Source organism: Phoca vitulina, unplaced genomic scaffold (genome assembly GCF_004348235.1).
Source record: "Phoca vitulina isolate PV1807 unplaced genomic scaffold, GSC_HSeal_1.0 scaffold23, whole genome shotgun sequence".
Classification (NCBI taxonomy): domain Eukaryota; kingdom Metazoa; phylum Chordata; class Mammalia; order Carnivora; family Phocidae; genus Phoca; species Phoca vitulina.
The window spans coordinates 21,048,781-21,071,544 of NW_022589726.1; the positions used below are offsets into that span (position 1 = coordinate 21,048,781).

Consider the following 22,764-nt stretch of genomic DNA (forward strand, 5'->3'; position numbering starts at 1 on the left):
GGACTGGGGCATTTACCAAGGCCAGAACAGCTAGCATAGCTCCTGGGACAGTAGTGAACTCTGGGGTGGTAGGGGCCACTCTTCTGTGAGTTCATTTGCAGATTGGAGATCACATACTCCCCTCCCCTCGATGCCAGCCTCAGGGTGAGGCCCAGACAGTGTCCTAGAATGGATGGATGAGAGCTAAGTGGGAAGGAGTGTCTTTGTTTGAACCTTATGTGTCCAGGATATGCTTGAGCCCCTTACTTTGGATAGGCTTCTTGTTGGTGGTTGTGGTTATTTTGTTTTTACTCGCTGCTAAGTGGAATCAGCATCACAGAAGGACTCATTATCCTCAGGCCCTTGGCAGTCAGGGCACTTGGTGAATCCCTTGTAAAGTGCTCACGTCTGCAGATTATTTTCCAATGCATCTGGCATGCATTCCAGAATGACGGTCCAATAGCAGCTATTACTTGCTCCCTTTGGGCTGGCTAATTACTGCTGGCATCGTGGGTGACTAAGGAATTAAGAATCTGTGCTTTTATGGGGCAACTGGTCCTGGTGAGCTCCCAGAGCATTTATTTGTCATTTCTCCAGAATATCCTTGTTAAAAGTTTTGAGCATAGGGGCGCCTGGGTGGCTCAGTCGTTAAGCGTCTGCCTTCAGCTCAGGTCACGATCCCAGGGTCCTGGGATCGAGCCCCACATTGGGCTCCCAGCTCGGCGGGAAGCCTGCTTCTCCCTCTCCCACTCTCCCTGCTTGTGTTTCTTCTCTCGATGTCTCTCTCTGTGAAATAAATAAAATCTTTAAAAAAAAAAAAAAAGTTTTGAGCATAACCTCAGGAGGTGAGGGGTAGCCAGCTAGACAGTGTATGGCAGCATTTGACTTCTCAGTTGATTCTTTCCAAGAATTGTAAAGAAATCATCTCGTACCTGTTGCTGCAGAAGCCCAGGGAAATATCAAGGTGGTGTCATAACAGTATAAAAACACTACCAGTTATTTCCGATTGTTTTGGAGGCAAGAGGGCAGACAGCTTATTCCCTCCTTACTCTATGGCAAGGCAGGTGAAGATTCACATCAGTACCGTGGAGGGCCTGAGGCTGTGAACTGAGAATGGTTAAGGTGTCATCTTCCCTGCCTGGAGAGGGAGAGAAGGACGCAATGCCAGCCCTCAGAGACTCGCTGACTGCAGCCTAGCCTTCATTCACTCCGTAAGCATTTACTGAGCACTTAGAATTATGTTAAGTGCCAGAAAAGTAAAGATGACTAAGACAGTGTCTGCCCCCAGGAGTGCAGTCTAGAGAGGGAGACAAACACACTAAACATATAATTGCAATCTACAGCTTGGGAGTGCAATGATATAGATACTGCAGGAGCATCTGGGGGGCACAGAGGAGAGGTGGGGCTCGGGGAATACTGCCTGTGGGAGGAAATCTACTCTGGCTAAAGGGATAATTGGGAGTTGGAGAGACGTGTAGGAGAGAAAGCGTTCTAGGTAGAGGGGACAGCATGAGCAGAGGCAGCAAGGTGAGGCAGAGCAGATATGTCAAGAATCCTCGTGCAGCAACTCAGGGTTGTTGGAGTGTGAGGTGTCAGGCTGAGCGGTGGGGGGAGAGGCGAGAGTGGTCATGGAGGCCTGGGTAGTGTGATGATGGCAGTGGGACCCTGAACCAGGGCTGGCGTGTGTGATGGAGACCATGAGACAGAGTCGCCAGGCGGTTACAAAAATTAAATGTAGGGAACTTGAAAACTGATCAGATTTGACATTGGGAAGACGGAGATGAGGGGTGAGGGAGGAATTCAGGATGCCGCCCAGGTTTCTAGCTCGCTGGGATGGGTTAGATGGAGGCGCTGCTGGCTGAGAGCACAGGAGGGAAAATAACGGAGAAGGAAAAGTGAGGAGGTCAGTTTGAGGCACGTGAGGTCATGGAGACTGTGGAAGTCCAGGTGGAATGTCTAATGGACAGTTGGATAATTAAAGCTGAAACTCAAAGAAGTCTGGGATCCAAGGAAACACTTGAGGTCATCAGTGTCTACTGGTCAAATAAAATTGGGGTCCAAAGCCTTCTCCTGCCTTTCTCTCTGTCCCCACGGACAGCACAGCTCTTCAAGTGACTGGGAGGGAGAAGACAGACTTGCTAGAGGGGTGGTTAGTTGAGGGGGCCCAAAATAGAGATTTGTGGTAGAAATCAGACCTCAGGTTTACAGACTACAGATTTAACCTGAGGAAGTCAGGAGACAATGGGGAAATGAGGGATTTGAGATAAGGTCGAACACTCAAGACAGTTTAGCAAAATCTGCAAAAGGTTAGAGGAGTTGTCCCACATCACTCAGCAGGGTGCCTTCATCAATGACTCATTTGTGTCTCCCCAAATCCGGGTCCCAGCTTTCCTGTGAATCCCCTGGGTGGCCATTGGTGTCTCAGTCTGATCTTTCAAAGGAGGAGTGTGTGCAATTGCTCTAACCTAGAGAGTTAAGAAACACATAAATAAATATATTTAACCTATACCGTTCCGCTCTATCTATATACTCTCAGCTTTATGTATTTTAAAGGACTATGAAATTGTATTTGTGTATTTTGACTCCTGGAGTAGCCCACCCCAGGTACCATTTATAGAGCCCTTCTCCCGTGCCAGGTGCCATGCAAAATCCTTTTCGTGCATTCATCCCTTCACTTAATTCTTATAAGAGGTAGATACCATAATTCACATTTTATAGATGAAGAAACTTAGGTTCAGAGAAATTTAATAACTTTCCCACTGTCTCATAAAAAGTGCCAGGATTCAAATATAGGTCGTCCCTGATTCCAAAGTCCATGCTGTTACCCATAGCCCTCTGAATGTTTAAGATCCCATTCGTATACGAGGGCATTGTCACTATGTGGTGTTCAAGAAGGCAGTTCCCTTGTCTCTTTGCTCTGCAGGGTCTCCTTCTGAGACCGAAGCCTTGAGCTTCAGGTGCCTGGCACACCTTGTTTAGTTGGTTTTACCCCAGTTGTGCTAGACAGGGAAGCACTGTTTAATGATCAACCAAAGCCAGTCAGACAAATCCGGGTGGACCTTCCCAAGTTAGAGAGATTTCTTTTTTTTTTGGGAAAGAGATGGCAGGACATGGTAGAAAGAGCCACGTCTGGCAAAAGTTATGTTGGAGGCCACATATCTGGATTTGAATCTGGGTTCTGCCACATGCTGTGTGATCTCGAGCCAGTTGGTTTCAGATTCTTAATTCTCTCACCAATTAAACAGGCATAACAGTTCCCTGCAGTGGTTATTGAAGGCAGTAGGGGAGATTATGTGAGAAAAGTACCTGGCATGTACGAGATGCTCAGGAACATTCTCCTCCACATCTGTGGCCCTGAGTGGATATGGTACTTAAAGAGCCAGACGTTGTAAGAAGCAGAGAAGAGTCAAGGTCTCTTTGGGTCGCGGGGTGGGAACTCTCAGAAGGCTAACTCCAAAGAGATGTTGTTGTTGTTGTTTCTCTAGCTGGACGATCAAATGAGACGTAAAAAATCCGGGACACTCAAAGATGGAATTGGGGTGTGGGCACCTATGAGACCCCTGTCAAGCTCTGGCTTTACTTAAAGGCATGAGGGGGACAGTGTTGGGAAGACGCTCATAGGTCAAGAGCAGACTGGGGTCATTATTGTTTCTCTCCTGAGAAGACAGACCCACATTTGAGAGCAACTGAGAAAGAAGGAGAGACAGAAGACTTGGAGTGCCCCTCCCCAGCTCATATGACTTGTGACGGATGTGTACCCATGTTAGGCCTCAGTTTATCCTTCCATAAAGCAGGAGTCGTGCCCCTCCCACATATAGTCTGGAAGTAGGAAAGGATTCATTACGTTTTATGGTTTGCTAATAAGCTCCTGGTTTTATAAGGAGACTTCTGGAAAGCCAGAGCTGGGTCCCCCACCAGTGTACTCGGTGAGATGGCGTGCTGCCCCCAGCTGGCCTCCGCTGTCCACATGGCTAGCCCGGGGTATCTACAGAGCTTCTTCTGGGACGGACATTCTTGTCTAGGAAAAGTGTGTTCAAGGCAGACATTCTTGTCTAGGAAAAGTGTGTTCAAGGCAGACATTCTTGTCTAGGAAAAGTGTGTTCAAGGCAGAGTCCATGCCCTCATGGAGCTTACAGTGTAGTTTGGGAAATAGCCCAAAATGTGAAAGGTGAATAACAACATGAGAGAGAAGTGATTTTTCCATGACATCTTGTAATTAAAGGATCTGCACAACACCTGGCCCAGAACAGATGTTTATAAACTGCAATTTCCCCTTTCTTTGTAAATATATAGGAGTGACCACAAAGCAAAACATGTCTTCCCGTTTGCACAGTGTGTGATACATAGCTTTGTTGAAGGTGTGATTGAATACGATTGCCAATAGGAGGTGAAGGGCAGTAAACCTCGTGCAAGTTCGGAGGAAGGAGCGTGTGAACTCTGGGTGGTTTGGGGGAGGTTCTGTGAGGAAGGTTGATTGTGTTGATCCTAAAGGATGCATACAATTTGGGAAAAGGCACAGAGAAGGCCTGACATAATTCATTGCCTCATTGTGTGGGGTTACAAGCTCAGGCTGTGGAGTCAGACCTGGGTTCAAATCCCAGCTCCACCCCATATTTGCTCCGGGCAGGTTCCATGGCCTTCCCAAGCCTTTGCTAACTCACCTCTAAAATGGGAGTAATGAGGGGCGCCTGGGTGGCTCAGATGGTTAAGTGTCTGCCTTCAGCTCAGGTCATGATACCAGGGTCCTGGGATCGAGTCCCGCATCGGGCTCCCTGCTGGGCGGGGAGCCTGCTTCTCCCTCTTCCTCTGCCTCTCTCTCTCTGACTCTCATGAATAAAAAATAAATAAATAAAATAAAATAAAATGGGAGTAATGATAGTCCCAACTTCCCAACTTCATAGGCTTGCTGTGAGAATTCAATGAGATAATTCATGGATAGCTCTTTTCACAGTTCTGTGAATAAATGGTAGCTTTTGTCATTATTACTGTTTTCATTTTAATAGTGGTATCATTATTATCCTCTTCATGGCCACCTACTTACCTCAGCTCCTAAGCCCCTTTGTCTTCTGGCTGTTCCCTACCTACTGTAATTTCCTCCTATACACTGTCATTTCATCATTGCAAATCACTCAGGGACTTCTGGACTTTTTAGGACGTTTTGTGCTTCCATGTCGTGGAGATGCTGTCTCCTTGCCTAGAATATCTCCATCTTCCCCTCCTTCATTGCCTTTGCCTGACTCCCTCCTGCTCGATGTTTAAGACTAAATCCTACAGGATCTCTTCCAGGAAACCTTCCTTGATTCCTCTGTCCAATTAGATGTTGCTTCCCCAGGCTCCAGCAGGGCCATGTGCAGCTCTCTCCCAGCACCGCTGCCTACACTCACCCCTGCTTTGCTTATCTACCTTGCCCTCTGGAAACAAACTTCCTGAATGGAGGGATCCTGCCCTATTTATTTTAATATTCCCAGCTCCTAGCTTAGTGCTTGGCGTATGGTTGTTTTCCAGCTATGGGTTGAATAAAAAAACCCAAACAAAAAACGTTGCTAGCATTATATGTAACATTTACTACCTAGATTCTGATTTTAATGCTTTACATATAGTAAATACTTTACATATATTAATGTATTTTATCATCATAGCAACCATATGAAGGAGATACTATTTCTACCTCCATGTTATAGATGAGGAAACTGAGGCTCATAGAGATTAAATAATTCTCTCAAGGCCACGAAACTAGTAAATGGTAGAGTTAGGATTCATGCCAGGGCAGTGTGGCTCATCATTCACTGCTTTCACCACACTCTGAGATTGTGATAAGATATTTATTGGATGTCCAAGAAAAGGTGAGGAGATATTAGCCATAAATCACAGGTCTCTGAATACATTTTTGAAGGCATTAGTAAATGTGTGGAGATGCTGTTGGGGGTTGGGGTGGGAATCTTAGCACTCTCACTTATGGAAAGATTTGCTGGAAAAGGTAGGATTTCACCTATTTTGAATTGAAGGAGAGGCATTGCTGACAATTGGGAATGATCTCTCTAGGGTGTCATAGAGTAGAACACTTAAACATAGGAGGAAGAGGAGTATATGTGTGGGGAAATTCTACGTGCCCAGTCTTTGTAGAGCACTACAGTGGTAAATAATCTGGTGGTAATCCCTGTGCTCAGAGGCCTAGGGTCTAGCAGGGTATAGATGAGGTTGATTAAAGAGAAGGGCAGGGGAGTGGCTCAGATTTATGGCATGAACTGAAGGGCAGAGTTGAAACTCAGAATGAGGAGTGGAAGTTTGCTGAGGGAGATGCAGCATATAAAAAAAGTGATTTGGGCTACAGTAGATTAGGCAGATTATAGGAGAGAGAGCCCAGAAATAGAAAGGACAGTAGTGAGAAATTGGGTAATCCTCTCCAAAAATAACCAGGGGCCAAAAAAGAACTTGGTGGTAGGAGAGGTAGTAGCAAGATCAGTTACTTATTAAGCACCTGTACATGATTCAAAAAGGGATAATGCATGACCCCTACCCTGAAGGAATTCATGTTCTAGTTGTGAACAGAGGAAACACACACATGAAAGACACTATATGGAACAAATTTAATTTGTGCTGAGGTCAATGGTATCAGTGACCAGGCATTTTCTTTCCTGTTGCTTCATCCATCTGGACTTCATTTCCAAGGTCACTTCATGGTCCAGAATAGCTGTTGAAGTTCCAGCCATTACCTCTGCATTTCAACCAGCTGGAAGCAGAAAGGGGAAAAGAAGGGTATGCTCCCTCCTTTTAATGACACCTCTCAGAAATTGTACACACTACTTCTGTTTATGTCCCACATGGTCACATAGCCATACCTAAATGCAAGGGAAGATGAGAAATATATTAATTCTGGGCTGCCAAGCACTCAACTGAACATTGGAGGTTCATTAATAGGGAAGATGAGGAGAAGAGGGTGAGGGATAACAAGGTCTCTGCCATTTCATTCTTCACGTATGATTAGGCTTTGGAGCTCAGAAGAGGGGCTGATTATTTTAGGTTGGGTGGTCACAGAGCTGATGGATTTTGAGTCAGTTAGTAATAGGTGGGGATTCAGGAGATTGGGGAAACATCGGTTACAAGCAGCTCCTATGGCAAGAGTGGCTGTTCCAGGAGAAAGTCCAGAAGAGGACAAGCCTGGTCAGAGATGCAGGGGGCAGCCTGGGGGAGAATCTTACCTCTAAAGCTCTTTCTTATTTTAAGATGCTGGGAACAGCAGGCCAAGGAGTTCAGGGTTTTTTGTGTGTAAATGATAAGGAGGCAGAGAAGAGTTCTGAATTGAGAAGAGACATGATTTTTCTTACATGTTGAGAAGTTGAGAAATTACATCCTTGTGCAGGTTGGAGGGAAAGAGGGCTGGAAGTAGGAAATAGGGATGCTAGCTGGAAGTTTATCCCAGAGGGTCAGGAGTAAACAATAAGGGCCTGTCTGATGGTGACAAGTGGGAATGGGAGGGAAAGTATGGATGAGAGGCCCTAGGAGGGACACATATTGGGTCTCAGTGAGTAACAGGCTGTGGTCTGGGGAGAGAGAGGAAAATGCCCTTTGTGGGATGTAACCCCAGAAACACTGTGTCCTCTGAGTGGTAGCGCTGCGTCTCAGGGCTCCCCAGGCAGGAGGGGAGAATATCAGGAGGAGAAGGGGGGACCTTGGTTGGCCACAGAGAAAATGTGAGGCTCTGCCCCAAGCCTCCTTAGCTTTGGAAATCCGGCTGCCCCCAGCAGAATAGTTTCCATTTTGCATAACTGGGGAGTGTGTGGGTCTGGCTAACCGGGAGGAGGGGCTGAGGAGCCAGCAGACAGATCAGGTTGCTGGGGCAGTGGCTGTTTAGCGAGGGCCTGGGGGCTCAGCTGGGAAGAGCCAACATGAGCTCCTCTGTCTGAGCTTGTGCGCTTCTTGACCGAGGAGGCCAGAAGGGATGTCTTCACTTGGCGTCTGGGGGCCAGGTTACCTGCAGAGGTTACCTGATACTAGGTGTGGCAGAGATAGGGTTGGGGGTTTTGCTGGCTTTGGGGAGATGGCCAACTTCCTTTGCCTTCTCAGGATCCAATGGAAGGGGCCTCCAGGGTGAAGAAGAGGCCTCGGGGGTACGGTTGTATTTGGGAAAAAGCCACCTCTTCGATGCTGGCCTTCTAGGGCCTCTCCTTCATCGGACTTCCCTGGTGTGGGTGAGTCGCAGAGCTCAGCCTGAGACATCTGGTGAATCCATCTCCTTTTCCTCCAGGCTGCTCAGGGACTTGGCCCATAACTGCTCAGCGAGTCATTTCTGGTTATGGAGTCATCAGTGACCACAGGAGCACGTTCTCCAGACAGGACTCTGGGTATGTGCAAGCTGGCTTTCTCCTGGCAGCTTGTCCCCAGAGTGATAGCTCCAAGTCAACAAACACAGAAGGCTAGACCCAACCACTACGGGCACTTAAGTCAAGGAGCACCCACTCTTCTGATGGCTTCTGTCATGCGGTACCCCAGCAACTTTCCCATAAGTGTAACCGGGCAGCTCAGGCCTAGAGGAAGCTGTGTGTGGCTAGTTAGGTCGCACACTGGAGCTCCCGTGCAGGCGGTTGCAGCCGGACGGAGATGGGGAACAGAGGGGAACCGTGCTGCTGAGGCTGTGGGGTGTGGTGGCACCAGGGCTGGAGGCCTGGAGCCCACCCCTTCCTATCCTTGAACTCTCTGATGTGCAGAGGGCTGAGTGAAGTGTTCATGCCCACTCCATCATTTAGTGTCCTAAACCCGGGTTAGGTTGCCTTTCTGCCACAGGATACGGTTCTTCTCCCAGAACTTTCACAGTTGGCTCCAGCTCATTCCAGGCTGTCTCAAGTGATCATCTCCAAACCTAAGTTCTGGAAAGAAGGATGGGAGGGACGGAGGCCAGGAGAACCGTCCTGAGCTTCATCTCCTGGTTGGTAGCAAAGCCAGGCTCGGCCTGGGCCTCGGCCCTTGGGGGCTGCAGGGAGACCTGGCCCCCTATCCGTTCCGCTTCCTCCCCTGCGCTACTCCCGCCAGTCACGGGACAGGGTGGGAGGGGGAAGAGTGGGGGTGTTTGGAGGGGTGCTCCGCATCCCGGATCTGGACCTTCTGAATTTCAGCTCTTGGACCTTTGATCAAACTCTCGGATTTTTTGGTCTCCTTTTGACAGGATTACATTTGGGGAGGGGCAGTTAGGAGGAGCGGTGCTGAAAGGAGATAGAGTGACGCAGAGGCAGAGGCGACAGTGGTGTAGGCAGTGGGCTGGGCCAGCGGCTGCCGTCTGGGCGGGCTGGGTGGGGGCTCCCGCCCTGACACTGGCCAGCTGGCTTGTGTTAAAGCGCGGGCTGAAAATAACTCTCATTGTCTGGGAGCTGCTACTGCAGCAGGCCTGGCTGTGGCTGCCAAGGGGGCCGAGGCGGCAGGAGCGGGGACCGCCCACCTCCTTGGGCTCTTGCCCTTTGGGAGCGATGCCCAGCTGGCCACAGCTGTGTCTACTGCCCACCAGTAGAGATCCGAGGAGGGCAGGCTGGGCCACTCCTAGCACTCTGTCCTTTTGGCAGCTGGGGACGGGCCTTTGTGCCTGGTGTTGCTTGCTTTGCTGTCGCCTTGGGCAGGGTCGATGGTCTGTGAGGGAGCGCGGGGCGGGAGCGCGGGGCGGGAGTGCAGAGCTCCAGCTCCTCCTACAGCAGTCTCCTGGGCTCCCAAACCTCGTGCCTCCTCACCACACTCTGCCCGTCTGCACAATGGGCTGATCTGTGGGTGCCCAAGAGGACTTGTTGGCAGCTGTGGCCAGGGGCTCAGCGGCATGTGGTGCCCAGGATAGTGTCTCATTTCGTCTCTGGGGAAGTTCCAGATTCAGCTTCCCAGGCTCCCCACCCCCGTGGGCTGAGCATGGGGACTGGGCCTACCACACTTAGGAGAAATGTGAGCCATAATGGACCTGGTGGGGAGACGGTTCTGAAGGGGGAAACACTAAGAAAACCAACTCACATTCTGTATTTGCTCAGAATAAACAATCCCTGCCTGACTTCCTTAAAGCCTCCAGAATCCCCTTCGCAGGAAAGTTTCAGACATCCCTCTCCCTGCCTCTTAGCGGAGCTATGCCTGTGTTCATTTCTGTTCTTAAGATTCCTCGTGATTGACTGGGACTGACAGAAACAGTTGGGAGTTTTTGGTGGTTCCTATTTCTGTTGGTTGGGTTTTCCCCAGGCCCAGCCCAAGGAGACTAACAGAGTCAGGGGTGAGTCCCAGAGCAGGACCCACACCTTCGAAGGAAACTCCAACGCCACCGGCATTTCCCTTCCCCTGCGATGGGAAGGAAATGAGGAGGGGCTAACTGGCTAGGGGTACAGAGCAGGAAAGGGAAGGGAACCTCTGTGACCAGGGCTACCTCCTTCCTCCTTGGCTTCGCTGGGGCTGACAGGGGTTGGGTAGGGAGTAAGGAAGCCTTGCTCCCACAGCACCCAGGAGGGGGCTAGGCACTGAGCAGGGCTCTGTGCCCAGCCTCAGACTGGCAGTAAACCAGAACAGCCCTGCTGGGGAAGCATCAGATCCACCCCTTTCTGCTGCTTCCCGTTATAGGTGTTTATTATTAGATTTCTGGCTGGTTGCTCTGATGTAGGAATCAGTCTCAGAGTTGCTTTCAGTGTGAGTTCATCTCCCTCTTCTCCCCCATCTCTCCAGGGTCTCCCTCCTCAAGGATGGTGGTATTTATTTATTTATTTATTTTATTTTTATTTATTTTTTTTTTTTAAGATTTTATTTATTTGCGAGAGAGAGAATGAGAGACAGAGAGCATGAGAGGGAGGAGGGTCAGAGGGAGAAGCAGACTCCCTGCTGAGCAGGGAGCCCGATGTGGGACTCGATCCCGGGACTCCAGGATCATGACCTGAGCCGAAGGCAGTCGCTTAACCAACTGAGCCACCCAGGCGCCCCAAGGATGGTGGTATTTAATTGCCTCCTAGTCTTAGGGTTGGTGGGGGACGAGGGGGTTGGGGGTAGGTGTAGAGGATGGCTGTGTCCTGAGTGGTTGAGAAACTGCGCTAAAGGAGGGACAGAGGCAGAGATCGAGACAACCCAGAAGCAAGAGGGGTCCTTGGGCTGTCAGAGCATTATCCGGGATTTTCAGGAGGAAGGGGAAGGAGACTGCGGAACACCCATGGTGTTCCAGACACATCCGGATATAAAATATCTATCATTTAATCCTCATAAACCCCTGTGAAGTAGTGAGATTATCTCCATTTTATGGATGAGCTCTGAAGATCCCACAGTTGATCTCAGGGTCTCTGACTCTGCATTCAGTGCCTCTGCTCCAAGACAGCCACGGCCCCTTTCTGTTCAGCAAGGGTTTCAGGGAGCAGGTAGCAAGGACTGAGCCTGGCCTCTGCCTTACGAGAACTCCCTGTCACTGCAGAGCCACTGAACAAATATGTCAAGGAAACACACCTTTGACGGAGACCCGAATGTGTCAGGTTTGTTCCCTGGCTGTCCCCGGAACTCAGGAGGTTGTCCTTCCTCAGGACGTCAGAGCGCTGCTGAGCTCACGCACGTTATCGGGTGGCTGCAGAAGCCCTAGTCCCTTGTCTGGCGCAGAGAGAAGCCCGTGGTGGGTGGCTCCCGCCCTGCAGTCGGGGACCGACTTGGTGTGAGAGTGCTGGAGGCTGGGGGGAATTCCCCTACCCACTTCCTTCCCAGTCACACTTGGGCCCCAAAGAAACAGAGAAGCCGGCATCACAGTCCAGAAAGTGCCACCCAAAGCTCAAGACTGGAGCTTGTGGGTCTGTGGTCAGAGCTGATTCATGCTTCTGCCACCCGTGTCCATACTCCGGGGGCGGGGGGCAATCTCTCCTGGGCATCTGAAGTTTGAACCCTGATGTGCCTCTTCCACTCTTCCATGCTCTTATGCTAGGGTTCCCAAAGGGGGTGACTTTGTTCCATCTTCCAAGCCCCCGGGGCACCGACATCTTCTCCCCAGTTCACCTTATGGGGAAGCGTGAGGCCGCAGCAGCTGACAGTGGGTAGCTGAGGAAGTTGGTGTAGACAGGATGTGATGTCTGCCACAGTAGCGACAGGCTCCCCCCTTGTCCACCAGTTGCTTTCTTCCAGGGGAGACAACTATTTTCTATTTCCGTGGCTTGGACTTGGGAGAAATGGGCAGAAGACAATGAAGTGCTCGAGATGTGCCCAGAGCCAGAACCAGGCCTGAGGTCTGTTTCTTCTCTGGTCTCACTTGGGCTTAGCTAGCAGCAGCCTGGTTGTGGTTAGGAGGGAGACCTTGGTCCGGGCTCACCTTCAACTTTTGGGTCCCTGTTTTGTTGTGGCCTCCTGCCTCTGTCCTCCTCTCCACACAGACACGCTGAGAATGGCCCTTAGCCAAGTGGTTTCAGAGAGAACATTCGGGATTGTATTTGCCCGACCAGCCATCCCTCCTGCATCAGCAGTGGGGGAGGGGGGGATTTGATTAGCCCCTCTTTCCTGCAAGAGTGCAGGCAGACTCACAGGGCAGCAGAAATTGTGAAGAGGGGTGTGATGGGTGATGCTCTTCCCCTTCTTTTCTTCTCTCCTTCGCCCCATTTTGGTATTCCTAGACACTGAGCAAAAATCCCAACCATACTCCTTTTTTGAGCCGTAGTGACCAGGTTTCCAGCCCAGAGCTGGGCCCGTTACTCCGAACCAGGATGCCTTAACCTTAGGCTTACCATCCACTTCCTCTCCACTAGGTGCCTATCACACATCATCAGGGGTTGGAGACCATATGAATAGACACAGTCCTGGAGGGGCTGGATGAGTGTGCAGCTAGTTTAGTAGGCTGTGTGTAGGTAAATGCATAATAGATATGTCTAACAGAAATAAATGATTTTTAAGGTTTTTCTTTCAGTTTCTTAGAAAATGGAAGGCCCACTCCCAGGATGCTCCCACTTCTGGAATAATGCCTGGCTGTGTGACTCCTTGGGATCCTGGGTGCACACAATTCGTGTCCCCAGGGATGAGGATATCAAGGAGTGGGCAGATAGATGTAAACCCATTGGCCATGCTTCAGTGCCCAGGGAATTAGAGCTGAACTTGGAACAGCAAGTAAGGAAGAGAAAGAGGAGAGGAAGGCCTTCCAGGTGGCCTGTAGCCTGCTGGGGGTAGGGGCTGGATTTGTGGGAAGTCACAGCTATGATACTTGAGGTAGGAGATCGTATTTGATTCGGGAATATGGGGCGAGGGGCAGGTGCAGCGATCTGCCTTGAGAGGCAAGGGCTGTGACCTATAACAAAGACAGCCGCACTGGATAGAATAGAAGCTTGGCTGGGTGGGGATAAAGGAGGGGGAGTTAGGGCTGCTGGCCTGCGTAGGACTAGTCCGGGGGTGCCTTGGGCTTCCCTCACTCCTGCCCACTTTTATTTCTTTATTCATTCAGCAAACAGTAGTGAGCGAAATAAGATGACTCCTGGTCTGCCCTTCCATATTCCAGGTTAGAGTGTCTTTCAGGAAGGGGTTAGGACACTTTCCTGTGTCTTAATTGGGAGGTGTGTCGTAAGTAACTTGCTACTAATAATTAAAATGCTGAAATTTTGTAAATGATTTCCTTAAAAAATGAGCTGTTACCTTTATGCTAACGTCCTTCTCGTGTACTCGTATCCTGATATGGGGCATAGGGGTAAACGTGTGCCATCCACGCAGGCCGTGGCTGGCTCAGGATCCACCCGTGGTTGTGCGTGACGCAGGAAGGCCGTGCATCCCTCAGGCCGTGGGCGAGAAGCAGATTGAGAGTTGCTGTTTCAGACAGGTGGCTTTGGAACGTTTTTTGCCCTGTCCCAAGTTAAGAAACACGTTTTATGGCATGACTGGTGTGTGTGCATATGTATATGTATGTACTTAGAATATAAAAGAAACAAAAGCTTCATGAAACATTCCATTTCCTACTTGTAGGGATTTCTGGTATCTTCTAGCCTCTTCTATTTTAATCTGTTTGTTTTCATTAAAAATAAAGTTAATCTCGACTCACTAAATTAGAAAACATTGCTCAACCAAACAACTAAATATGAAGGGGAGGCAGAAGGACTGTCACACCCCTCCGAGCCTTCCTTAGCAGCCACAGAGTGTCAGGGTGAAGCCGAGGGCCCCGGAGGGAAAAGGTGTGCGCGCTCTCCCTTTCTCTCCTCTGGGTGCAGGGAGCTTTCAGCCCTGTTGACTCAGGTTCTCTCCTCAGAGCTCCATGAACCTGCCTCCCGACAAGGCCCGGCTCCTGCGCCAGTATGACAATGAGAAGAAGTGGGATCTGATCTGTGACCAGGTATGGGGTTTGGGGCGAGGCCCAGGAGTAGGGGTTGTGTCGTGGGCTGGACGAGGCAGCAGGGCCAAAGGCACTGACCACAGCCCTGGGGTCCCTTGAGAAACCCTGGCCTGGGCTTGGCCTCAGTCCGTGCTCACTTCCTGTCCCAAGACGGCTCTCTTAACAGAGATGGGGCTAGCAGGCCAAGTTCCCCTCTAACGCCTGCAAAGAGCTGTCTTGATTTCTTCCTGATGGGCAGTAGCCTGAAGGAAGTTTGTGTTGGTCTGGGCTGTCTGGCTGTCTGCAGAGGGAGTTGGGTAGCTTTCCCAGCAGAGCCTGTTTCTGCCTTTCCCCAGAGTGAGGGCTCTGCCTGGCACGGTAGACCAAAGGACCCTTTCTCTCTCACTCTGCCCCAGCCCTGGCACCTCGGGTTTTTCTCATCATTGACAGGCCTCTAGGAATAAGAAGACCCGGTCCCCTATAGTCTTCTGTTCCCAAATCTCAGAAAATGAGGATTGGAACCTCTCCCTACATGAACAGTATTTCGAGCTGGAAGAGACTAGAGAGATTATTACTTAGCTCAGAACTGAGAACCAGGACCCATGGCCTGGCTCTTTCCCCTGCACACATTTGAATTTCACAGGTCATGAGTTTCTGAACTCCGACAGGCCTGTCTGCACAATTAGGAGAGTCCGCTTTTACTTGCTTACCTCTCAGGAGGCATGGAAGCGCCTGGCACCGCACATAGTCAGTGTGCTTACCCAGCACTTCGTGATGGAGCGGTCACAAATTTATGATTTCTTTTCAAGCCCTGGACAGAATCATAACAGCTAACATTTATTAAGTACTTATGGGGGACCAAGGACTTTACATATATTGAAATATCTCATTTAATCCTCACAAAAATCCCCTGAGGAAGGCACTGTTACATTTTATGGATGAAGAACTCCAGACTCAGTACCGTGCCTGACTGGAACCAGGACGAAGCAGCCGACCCCATCTGTGCTAGCTATTATGTTCCACTGCCTCCCAAATCAGGCTGCTTGACATAAGGTAGAATTATGCTTCAGAGCTCCTAGTCCGGGTCCCTTCCTCTCCAGGGAAGGCCCGTTTCCTCGTGTTCTGCCTTAAGCAGAGCTGGTGAACATGGTGAGCTCCTGCAAGGGGGTTGGAGAACAGTAGCTTGTTGGTACTGAGTTTCTTTAATTGATGATCTCCCAGTCTTTTCCAGGTCACGTAATTTTGACTGTTTCTCACACCTTTCTTTTTTCTTTCATTTTGTGTTTAAGCTCTACTTCCTAACATTAGATCATTCTCCCTGAACCCTTTGCAGCACCCCTGCCCTCCAACTCTTCAGATATCTCAGTTGTGAAGGCCCTAACAGGATCAGAATGCTTAAGAGTTTTCCCTTGGGTCTAATGCAGGGGTTGGACCAAAATGGGGAGGGCGTGGTCCCATGGTCTTCGTGGAAGGGGATCGAGGGATGACCTCGCCAAAAGCAGGTTTAGCATTTGAGGTTGCCTGGGTTGTCGGGGCCTGGGGTCTGGGCAAGGAACAGAATGTGTGTTTGTAGCCTGAATGTGTTAGTGCTGCGAAGCTGGTCCGATCCCAAGTCTGGGTTCAGGGCTGACGCAGTTGCATTCTACAAGGCCTAGCTCCTCTCTCCATGGCCCTCCTAATCCCGGGCCATCAGTTAGCTAGGCAGTGAAGACCACTTCTAAGTTGTATCTTTATTTTGGGTGCCGTTCCCAGCTCTTTAATCCCCACACCTTCGCAAGCAACAGGCTCTTAAAATAATTTCCAACATAGAAAAATATTTTAGGCTCAGAGATCACTAATCGGAGAAGGGGAAGATGGCAGTAGATGAGAAGCGTCTGAAAATCAGCCAAGGAAGAGAACCTTTGGTTTGGATGATGTTAAGGGCCAGCTGACAACTTTAGGAGGCTGGGTCCCCTCACAGTGAACACCATGAGGGTTCGACTTCCTCAACGCTGTCCTCAGAACTCTGGGTGTCTGTGCGCACACGCGTGTTTCCCTCACAGGAACGGTTCCAGGTGAAGAATCCTCCCCACACTTACATCCAGAAACTCCAGAGCTTCTTGGACCCCAGCGTAACCCGGAAGGTGAAGTGTGAGGCAGGGAGGCCCCACCTTGTTGCCCGTTATAGTCCTGTGGGGTTTGGGGGGCAACCCCTGTGACTTGGGGTGGGACGTCTGCTTCTGAGCAATGGGAGTTGGGTTTCTGGGTTCGGAGGCCATGGGCCTGGAGTGGCTGGCTCCTAATAGAGGGAAGGCTTGTAGCTGCCCTCTTGTGTCCCCTCCCTTTCCTTTTCTACCCCTTTTGTTTGTACTATAAAGTTGGATCGGGGGCTGCCAATAGTGACAGGAAATTCCCTGTTTACAGAAGTTCAGGAGGAGAGTGCAGGAGTCAACCAAAGTACTGAGGGAGCTGGAGATCTCACTTCGTACCAACCACATTGGGTGAGTCGGAATCGGCCATCAGGATCCGGCGACCTCTGAGGATGGGTGGCTTGTTTATCTCCCTGCTGTGAGGCACAGTCGCCCCTTGAACGGCTTTTGGTTCCCCGGAGCTTCAGACTGTTCTTTTTCTGGCTTCTCTCCCTTTCAGCTCTGCCAGCTGCTGGCAAGCTTGGGGCCCCTCCTGGGGTCTTCAGCCTGTGGCTTTAAGTAGAAGTCTCTCCCATCGCAGCTGAGACTCAAGTCTGCCTGTGGCCTGGGGCTGGGCCAAGGGAGGCCCAGAGCGTGCTGGGGCCGGGGGAGCACATTGCATCAGGTAGCTGAGACCTCGTTCCTGGACTGTTTGGTGCCCACAAGACTATTTTCTTGATTCTAAGACAGTCGTAGTTCCTGAGCAGAAGCAGCTTCCTAGGGCACCAAGAAAGTCGATCTAAGGTGGCGGGGACCAGGAACTGAACGTCTTCTGTATCTGCAGACCCTGGTACTGCCGGCCCATTGACAGGGTCCCTAGGAACGGCGTGAGTCTTGTTTGCTAGTCTCTGAGTAGGGAACCAGAACTTGCTGAACAGGCCGCAGGCTAATGCCTAAGGTACAGGGACAGATGCCAGTGGTCTTGGTTTTATAAAACTGTAACCAGTCAGAGCATATGTAGTGAAAGTGAGAGAGAGTGTACACAAAGGAGAGTGAGGGAAACCTGATGGAGGACTGCAGGCGGGGCTACCATCCTGACCGAGGGGCCGGGCACAAATACTGAGAGCTTGCGTGAGTGAGAAGCCGAGCCGGGGGTGGGGGTGGGGGAGGCTGGGCAGGGGCCATCCCCAGGGTCCTGGGCTTCCTGAGAGCAGGGGTGGAAAGAGCCGAATGACATCATCTGCCTTTCCCCTCCTGCCCGTGGCGACCGCCCGCTTGTCCACACCAGGCCAGGCCCGCCTGGGGCTCTTACAGAGGCTACCTGTGTGCCCCCAGCCGCCACAGTAGCAGTCACGGGGGAAATGGCACCGGAGAGAACAGGAAAGGGATAGTTCCTGGCCTCAGCAGCTGTGCTCGGTGGCCAGAATTGGCTTCCACACCTCTTCCGTGAACCAGAGTGAAAGCTGACATGCTAGCAAACGTGAAACCCAGCCTGCAGCTGTATTTGGTGAATCCTCACAGAAGGAGTGGCAGGGCCTCCTCAGCTACCCTGTGTGTTTGTGGGGGGTGGGGGGGGGTGAAACAGATGGCGACTCCAAATCCCACCTACCACCCTGCACGCCACCCCGCAGGGCCTTCCACTACTCCCCTCCCTCTCAGGCCCCCCTTTCTTTCTTAGTAGGTCTTGCCGCATGAGGATGGGAGCCTGTTCTTCTCAGAAGAGGGCCACAGAGCCGTGTGTGACACTCCCCTCTGCTCACCCCTTCCACCTGGTGCCTGCCTCTCTGGCCACTGGCCAGGAGCTGGGGCGAGAGCAGCATGGTTCCCAGGCCCGGGGCCTCTTGGCAGTTGGCACACAAGTTAGAGGTCTGGACCTGGCCCTTGGTTCCCAGGGAACAGCTTCGTGTCTGGCATTTTAGGAGCTCCTGTCGTCTGAACTGTGGCTTCTCTGGGCAGTTGTGGGGGAGGACCAGGCTCCTTCCCAGATTTCTAGGCAGGAAGAGTTTGTGAGGCTGTCAGGCCGGGGTGTGGGTGCTCCGGGGTGGTAGGAGCCCAGGGCAAGGTGGGGAGAGGAGGATCCTGCTTCTGTCACAGCCTGATCAGCCCCAGGGCCTGCCGAAGCTCGTTGTGTAGGGGCAGCCCAATGGGAACTCAGGCCCTGGCGCGGGGCAGGCTGGGAAGTGGGATTCCAGAGCCTCACCAGCTCCTCCTCCCTCTGGTTTGTATTGGTTTCTCTGCCTTGCCGAAGTGCCCTTTAACCTCTCCTCAAAGTGTCAAGATCCCGAAAATAGCAGTGTAGACTCAGACAGGAAATGAGAAGGGGGTGGGGAGCTGGAGAGCAGACAGACAGGAAACGGGAGGCCTGTCGGCCCCCAGAGAGGAAGCTAACTTCAGGCAGCTCCGGTGTCAGTCAGCCTCAGCTGAGCCTGGTGCTCCGGCCCAGCCTCTCACTGTGTCCCAGGGTGTGGCCAGCAAACATGGCGCTGGTGTTCCAGCTGCGGGGGAGAGGCGGCCCTGCAGGGCTGTTGGGGGCAGCAGCCTATAAAGACCCCCAGACATCCAAGGGAACAGAGCACTGAGGAGAGTCGGGGTTTTATCCTGAGAGTTTTATGTTGCTCTGTGCCATGGAATGAACCTGTCCTGTAACAGCCCTCCTGGGATCGGCTCTTGAATTTCCTTCCAGGGATATCTCAGGCCAAGCGGCCTGAAGGCAGAAGGGTGGAAATGCCAGGGTCCATTGTCTTTACGGTCTTTGTTGTCCACCTTCCTGCCTCTCTGGCTGAAGGGGCCTAAGTCTTCAGGGAGTTACTTGAGTCCCTGACTGTTCCCCCATCCTTTTCCTATTCTGTCAAACTCACCCTGACCAAACACACAACTCCCACATATCCCTCTTTGCTCACTGTGGCCCAGACTATCTTTCTCTGAACTTGGTGGAAGGGCCCTTTGGTCCAGCATGTCTCTGTTCCAGAGCTCTCTTTGACCTTTCTTGCCTGTCTTTCGACGGAGACTTCAGTCCAGCTGGAGACGTGCTAGCCCTTGTTAGGTACGAGGGCCTGTGGTAAATGCTCTTGGTCAACCTCCCCATGTCCCCACAATTTTGCCAATAAACATCAGGCAGGGACAGCACACTCGGTCTTGTGCTAGACACCAAGGACACGTAAATGATTGAGCCAGGGCCCTGGCCATTTAGGAGAGACTTCCTGAAAGCTTGTGTGGCTGACGTGGTATTGGAAGGCCTTGGACCTTTCCCCATCCCCATCCCTGGCTCCCCGGCCTAGTGGAGGTCTAGGCCCGTGATGTGACCACAGAATCGGTCTGCCATGGGTTTTGAACCTCAGAATTTTTCCAGCCTGGTGCTAAGTTCTAGAGGATTCAGGAGTGGGTGTTGGGTCAGAGGCCTCTCGCCCTTCTCACCCTCGACCCGCTTTTAGCAGACCCCTCCACTATGTTTCCTCTATTGGCAGGTGGGTGCGGGAGTTTCTGAATGATGAAAACAAAGGCCTGGACGTGCTCGTGGATTACCTGTCCTTTGCCCAGTGTTCGGTCATGTGAGTACCTCCCTGGGGCTAGGGTTGGGGACGGCGAGGGAGGACACAGTCCCATTCTGATTTGCTGAGGAAGGGTGAGACTGCAGTGGTGAAGACAGGAATAGGCGTCCCAGGCCAGGAGGGAAGAGCCCAGGCAGTGGTGTGGGAGTGGACAGGCAGCCAAGGAGATGTCTGGGAGCCGTGAAGAAGGCCAGGTGGCTGGAACAGAAGGAGGGAGATATGGAAAGGGAGCTCAGGATTAGAACCCAAAGGATCCAGACTCCAGGCTGCAAGCAGTCCAAGGAAATGTCCTGGCTTCTGGGAGAGACGCCCAGTGGGATTCATTTGCCTTTGGAGAGTTGAGTCTTTAAGAACCTCCTTTGGGTCTCCAGATGTGAGAGGGTTACTCCAGGTCATTGCTGAAGAAGAGCCCCAGGAGCAGTGAGCATGACCTTTGACCCACACTGAAAATGAAGTATTCAGAGCCCTTTTCAATCCGGTGGGGCGGGTCCCTCAGCACAGGAGTACAGATGAGAAGGCGGCATGAGGTAGTGAAAAGGACCGACAACCGCAAAGCTGGTTGTGGGTCTCAGTTATGTCCTTGACTATCCGGGTGACCTCAAGCACATTTGCATCCTCTTACAGAAAAGGGGATCCATGTTCCAGAGTTGTTGTAAGGTTGAGATGATAATGTGTGTAAAGCAACTAGTAGTGTTCGGAACGCAGTAAGTCTATACTGCTCTAGCCGCTTTATTGTTAATTATTGTTACTCAAGGTGGTATAACCTACCGTAATTGCCTGAATATATGGAAAGAGGGATTATACTGATCATTCACGTGATGACCGATGAATGCTTCAGACTTAGAGCCAAGACTTCAGCCCTTGGCTGACCAATCGTCCCAGTATGCCCGTGACTTTTCCCAACATTAGCACCAAAAGTCCCGAGTCCTGGGGAACTCCCTAGTCCTGGGACTCAGTCCTAACCTCGGCTTTCACTTTTGTTGTGACTGTCCTTACCCCACGGCCGTTCTCCTTGGTCCAGCAGATCTTCAGTCTTAGCTCTTTAGGGGTTCGAACTAACGCCTCTCCTCGGTTTGGCCTGTCACTTTTCCCAGGTCATCCCCCCTTAAAACCAAGAGTGGCCTACTCCCCATTCCCATCCCTGCAGAATTCAGGCCTCGTGATCCTCCTCTCCCTTTAAAAACTACTCTTTTTATAGAAAGAAATGAAAAACATTTGCTGAAGTGATTTTTTAAAAAAAATTCAGAGCTTTTATAGTAAAAAGATGCAGATCATTTTTCCAAATAAGCCTATCTATCCCGTTCGAAAAGCAAACAGATCCCAGCTGCTCGAAACCAAAATACGCTGGATCCTCAGGATTGTAGTGTCCACAGCAGTGCTTTTGACTCTGTTTTCGAAAGAAAGATTCAGGGCAGGGAGAGGGTGTGAAGGGGAGAGAAAGTGTGTTTTGGGAAGGGTTGAAAGGAAGAGGGTGAAGCCAAACAGAGGCTGGGTGAAGGCATTTATCTGTAAACTGCGGGACTGGCGCTAGGGAATACAATTACTGACTGAGGGGGGCCACTGGCAAGGTTCCCTGTCAGGGAGCCTCCTCTGATGTTTGCTTGAGAGCCCCATTAAGCAGCTCAGCATCGGGACTCTGCAGCCTACCCCTGCTCCTTTGGAACATTCAGTTGCCTGCAGATATCATTTCCTATTTCAGAAATGCCTCTGACCCTGGGGCTATGAATGTCTGAGCAGAAGGTTCCTCAGGGGAAGAGCCTGTCGGAGATGCTCATTCAGTCCTTAATGACCTACTTGGGGGAAGAGGACAGGAAAGAAAAGTGGGGCTGGTTTCTCAGAGTGGGTATATCCTGACGTGGGGCTTCATAAAGGACAATGCCCCGTGATCTCAAGCCATCCTCCTTGTCCTGGCCACATTCCCAAATTGCTGGTGGCAATCACAGAAGTAGAAAGTGACAGAGAAACCATCCCAACTCCTGTAGGGACGAAGGTCCCCAGTCCACACCCTCGACCTGTGATTTCTTCCCCCGGGGAGCCTCTATTCCAGAAAACCTAGCAGTCTCAAGTAGAACCACGGAAAACCCAGCCATTAAAACCCAGTGCTGGGATGGGACCATGGTACTCTTGAACCTAGTGGAGTCTCCCACTCTAGGTTGGCTGGGACCTCCGTTCCCTTCCATTCAGACCTGCCCTTGTGAGCCCAATCCAGAAGCAGCCGGGCCCCTTCAGGGCACTGAGAGGCCCCTTTGGCCACTGCCGTTTGCCACCCAGCAAGACCTGCGGTGGCCTGTTCCCCAACACCCTTGCACAGAGCGGATTCTCCGTGGGGAGCCATGGCTTCTCTGAGACTTGCTATCTAAGGCTGGGAGTGCAGAAAGTCTCCCTTTGGGCCCATGGAGAGGTCACTGCTGGAGTCGCCTGGCCAGCGGGGCGCCGCAGCTCACCCCTTCCAGCATGCCCATCCCCTCAGATCCCCCTCCTGGTTGCTGTCTGTGCCTCCGCTGCCCTTGTCCTGCGTGGGTGGCTCTCCCGACCAGGGCTGGGTCTCTGCCGCCCAATTCCGCTTTCTCTTCTTGCCATCCTTGCTTCTGATTGCCCTCGAGGTCTACGGGGCAGGGGTGGGCCGGCCAGGGGGCTTAGCACTGAATTTCTCCTGTGTGTGCGCTTGTGTGTCCTTTCCTGCTCCAGGTTTGACTTTGAGGGTCTGGAGAGTAGTGACGATGGTGCATTTGACAAGCTCCGGTCCTGGAGCAGGTCCATCGAGGACCTGCAGCCACCCAGCGCCCTGTCAGCCCCCTTCACCAACAGCCTCGCTCGCTCTGCGCGCCAGTCTGTGCTCCGGTATGTGTGCTCTTTGCTCTGCCCACCTGCCTCCCAC

At 51.5% G+C, this 22,764-nt stretch overlaps 1 protein-coding gene across 6 annotated transcripts in view; it reads left to right on the forward strand.

Annotated features, from left to right (window-relative positions):
- FMNL3 (formin like 3) overlaps positions 1-22,764 on the forward strand; it is a 51,767-nt gene that overhangs the window by 15,544 nt on the left and 13,459 nt on the right. For 3 of the 6 annotated variants that reach the window (XM_032420325.1, XM_032420326.1, XM_032420327.1), the window contains exons 2-6: positions 14,168-14,251; positions 16,273-16,353; positions 16,634-16,710; positions 19,803-19,886; positions 22,575-22,727. In XM_032420325.1, the coding sequence (XP_032276216.1) occupies positions 14,168-14,251; positions 16,273-16,353; positions 16,634-16,710; positions 19,803-19,886; positions 22,575-22,727 (479 nt within the window). Of the gene's footprint in view, positions 1-10,641; positions 10,677-14,167; positions 14,252-16,272; positions 16,354-16,633; positions 16,711-19,802; positions 19,887-22,574; positions 22,728-22,764 lie in introns of those variants that run through there. The other 3 variants (XM_032420329.1, XM_032420330.1, XM_032420328.1) reach the window with 2 other exon arrangements.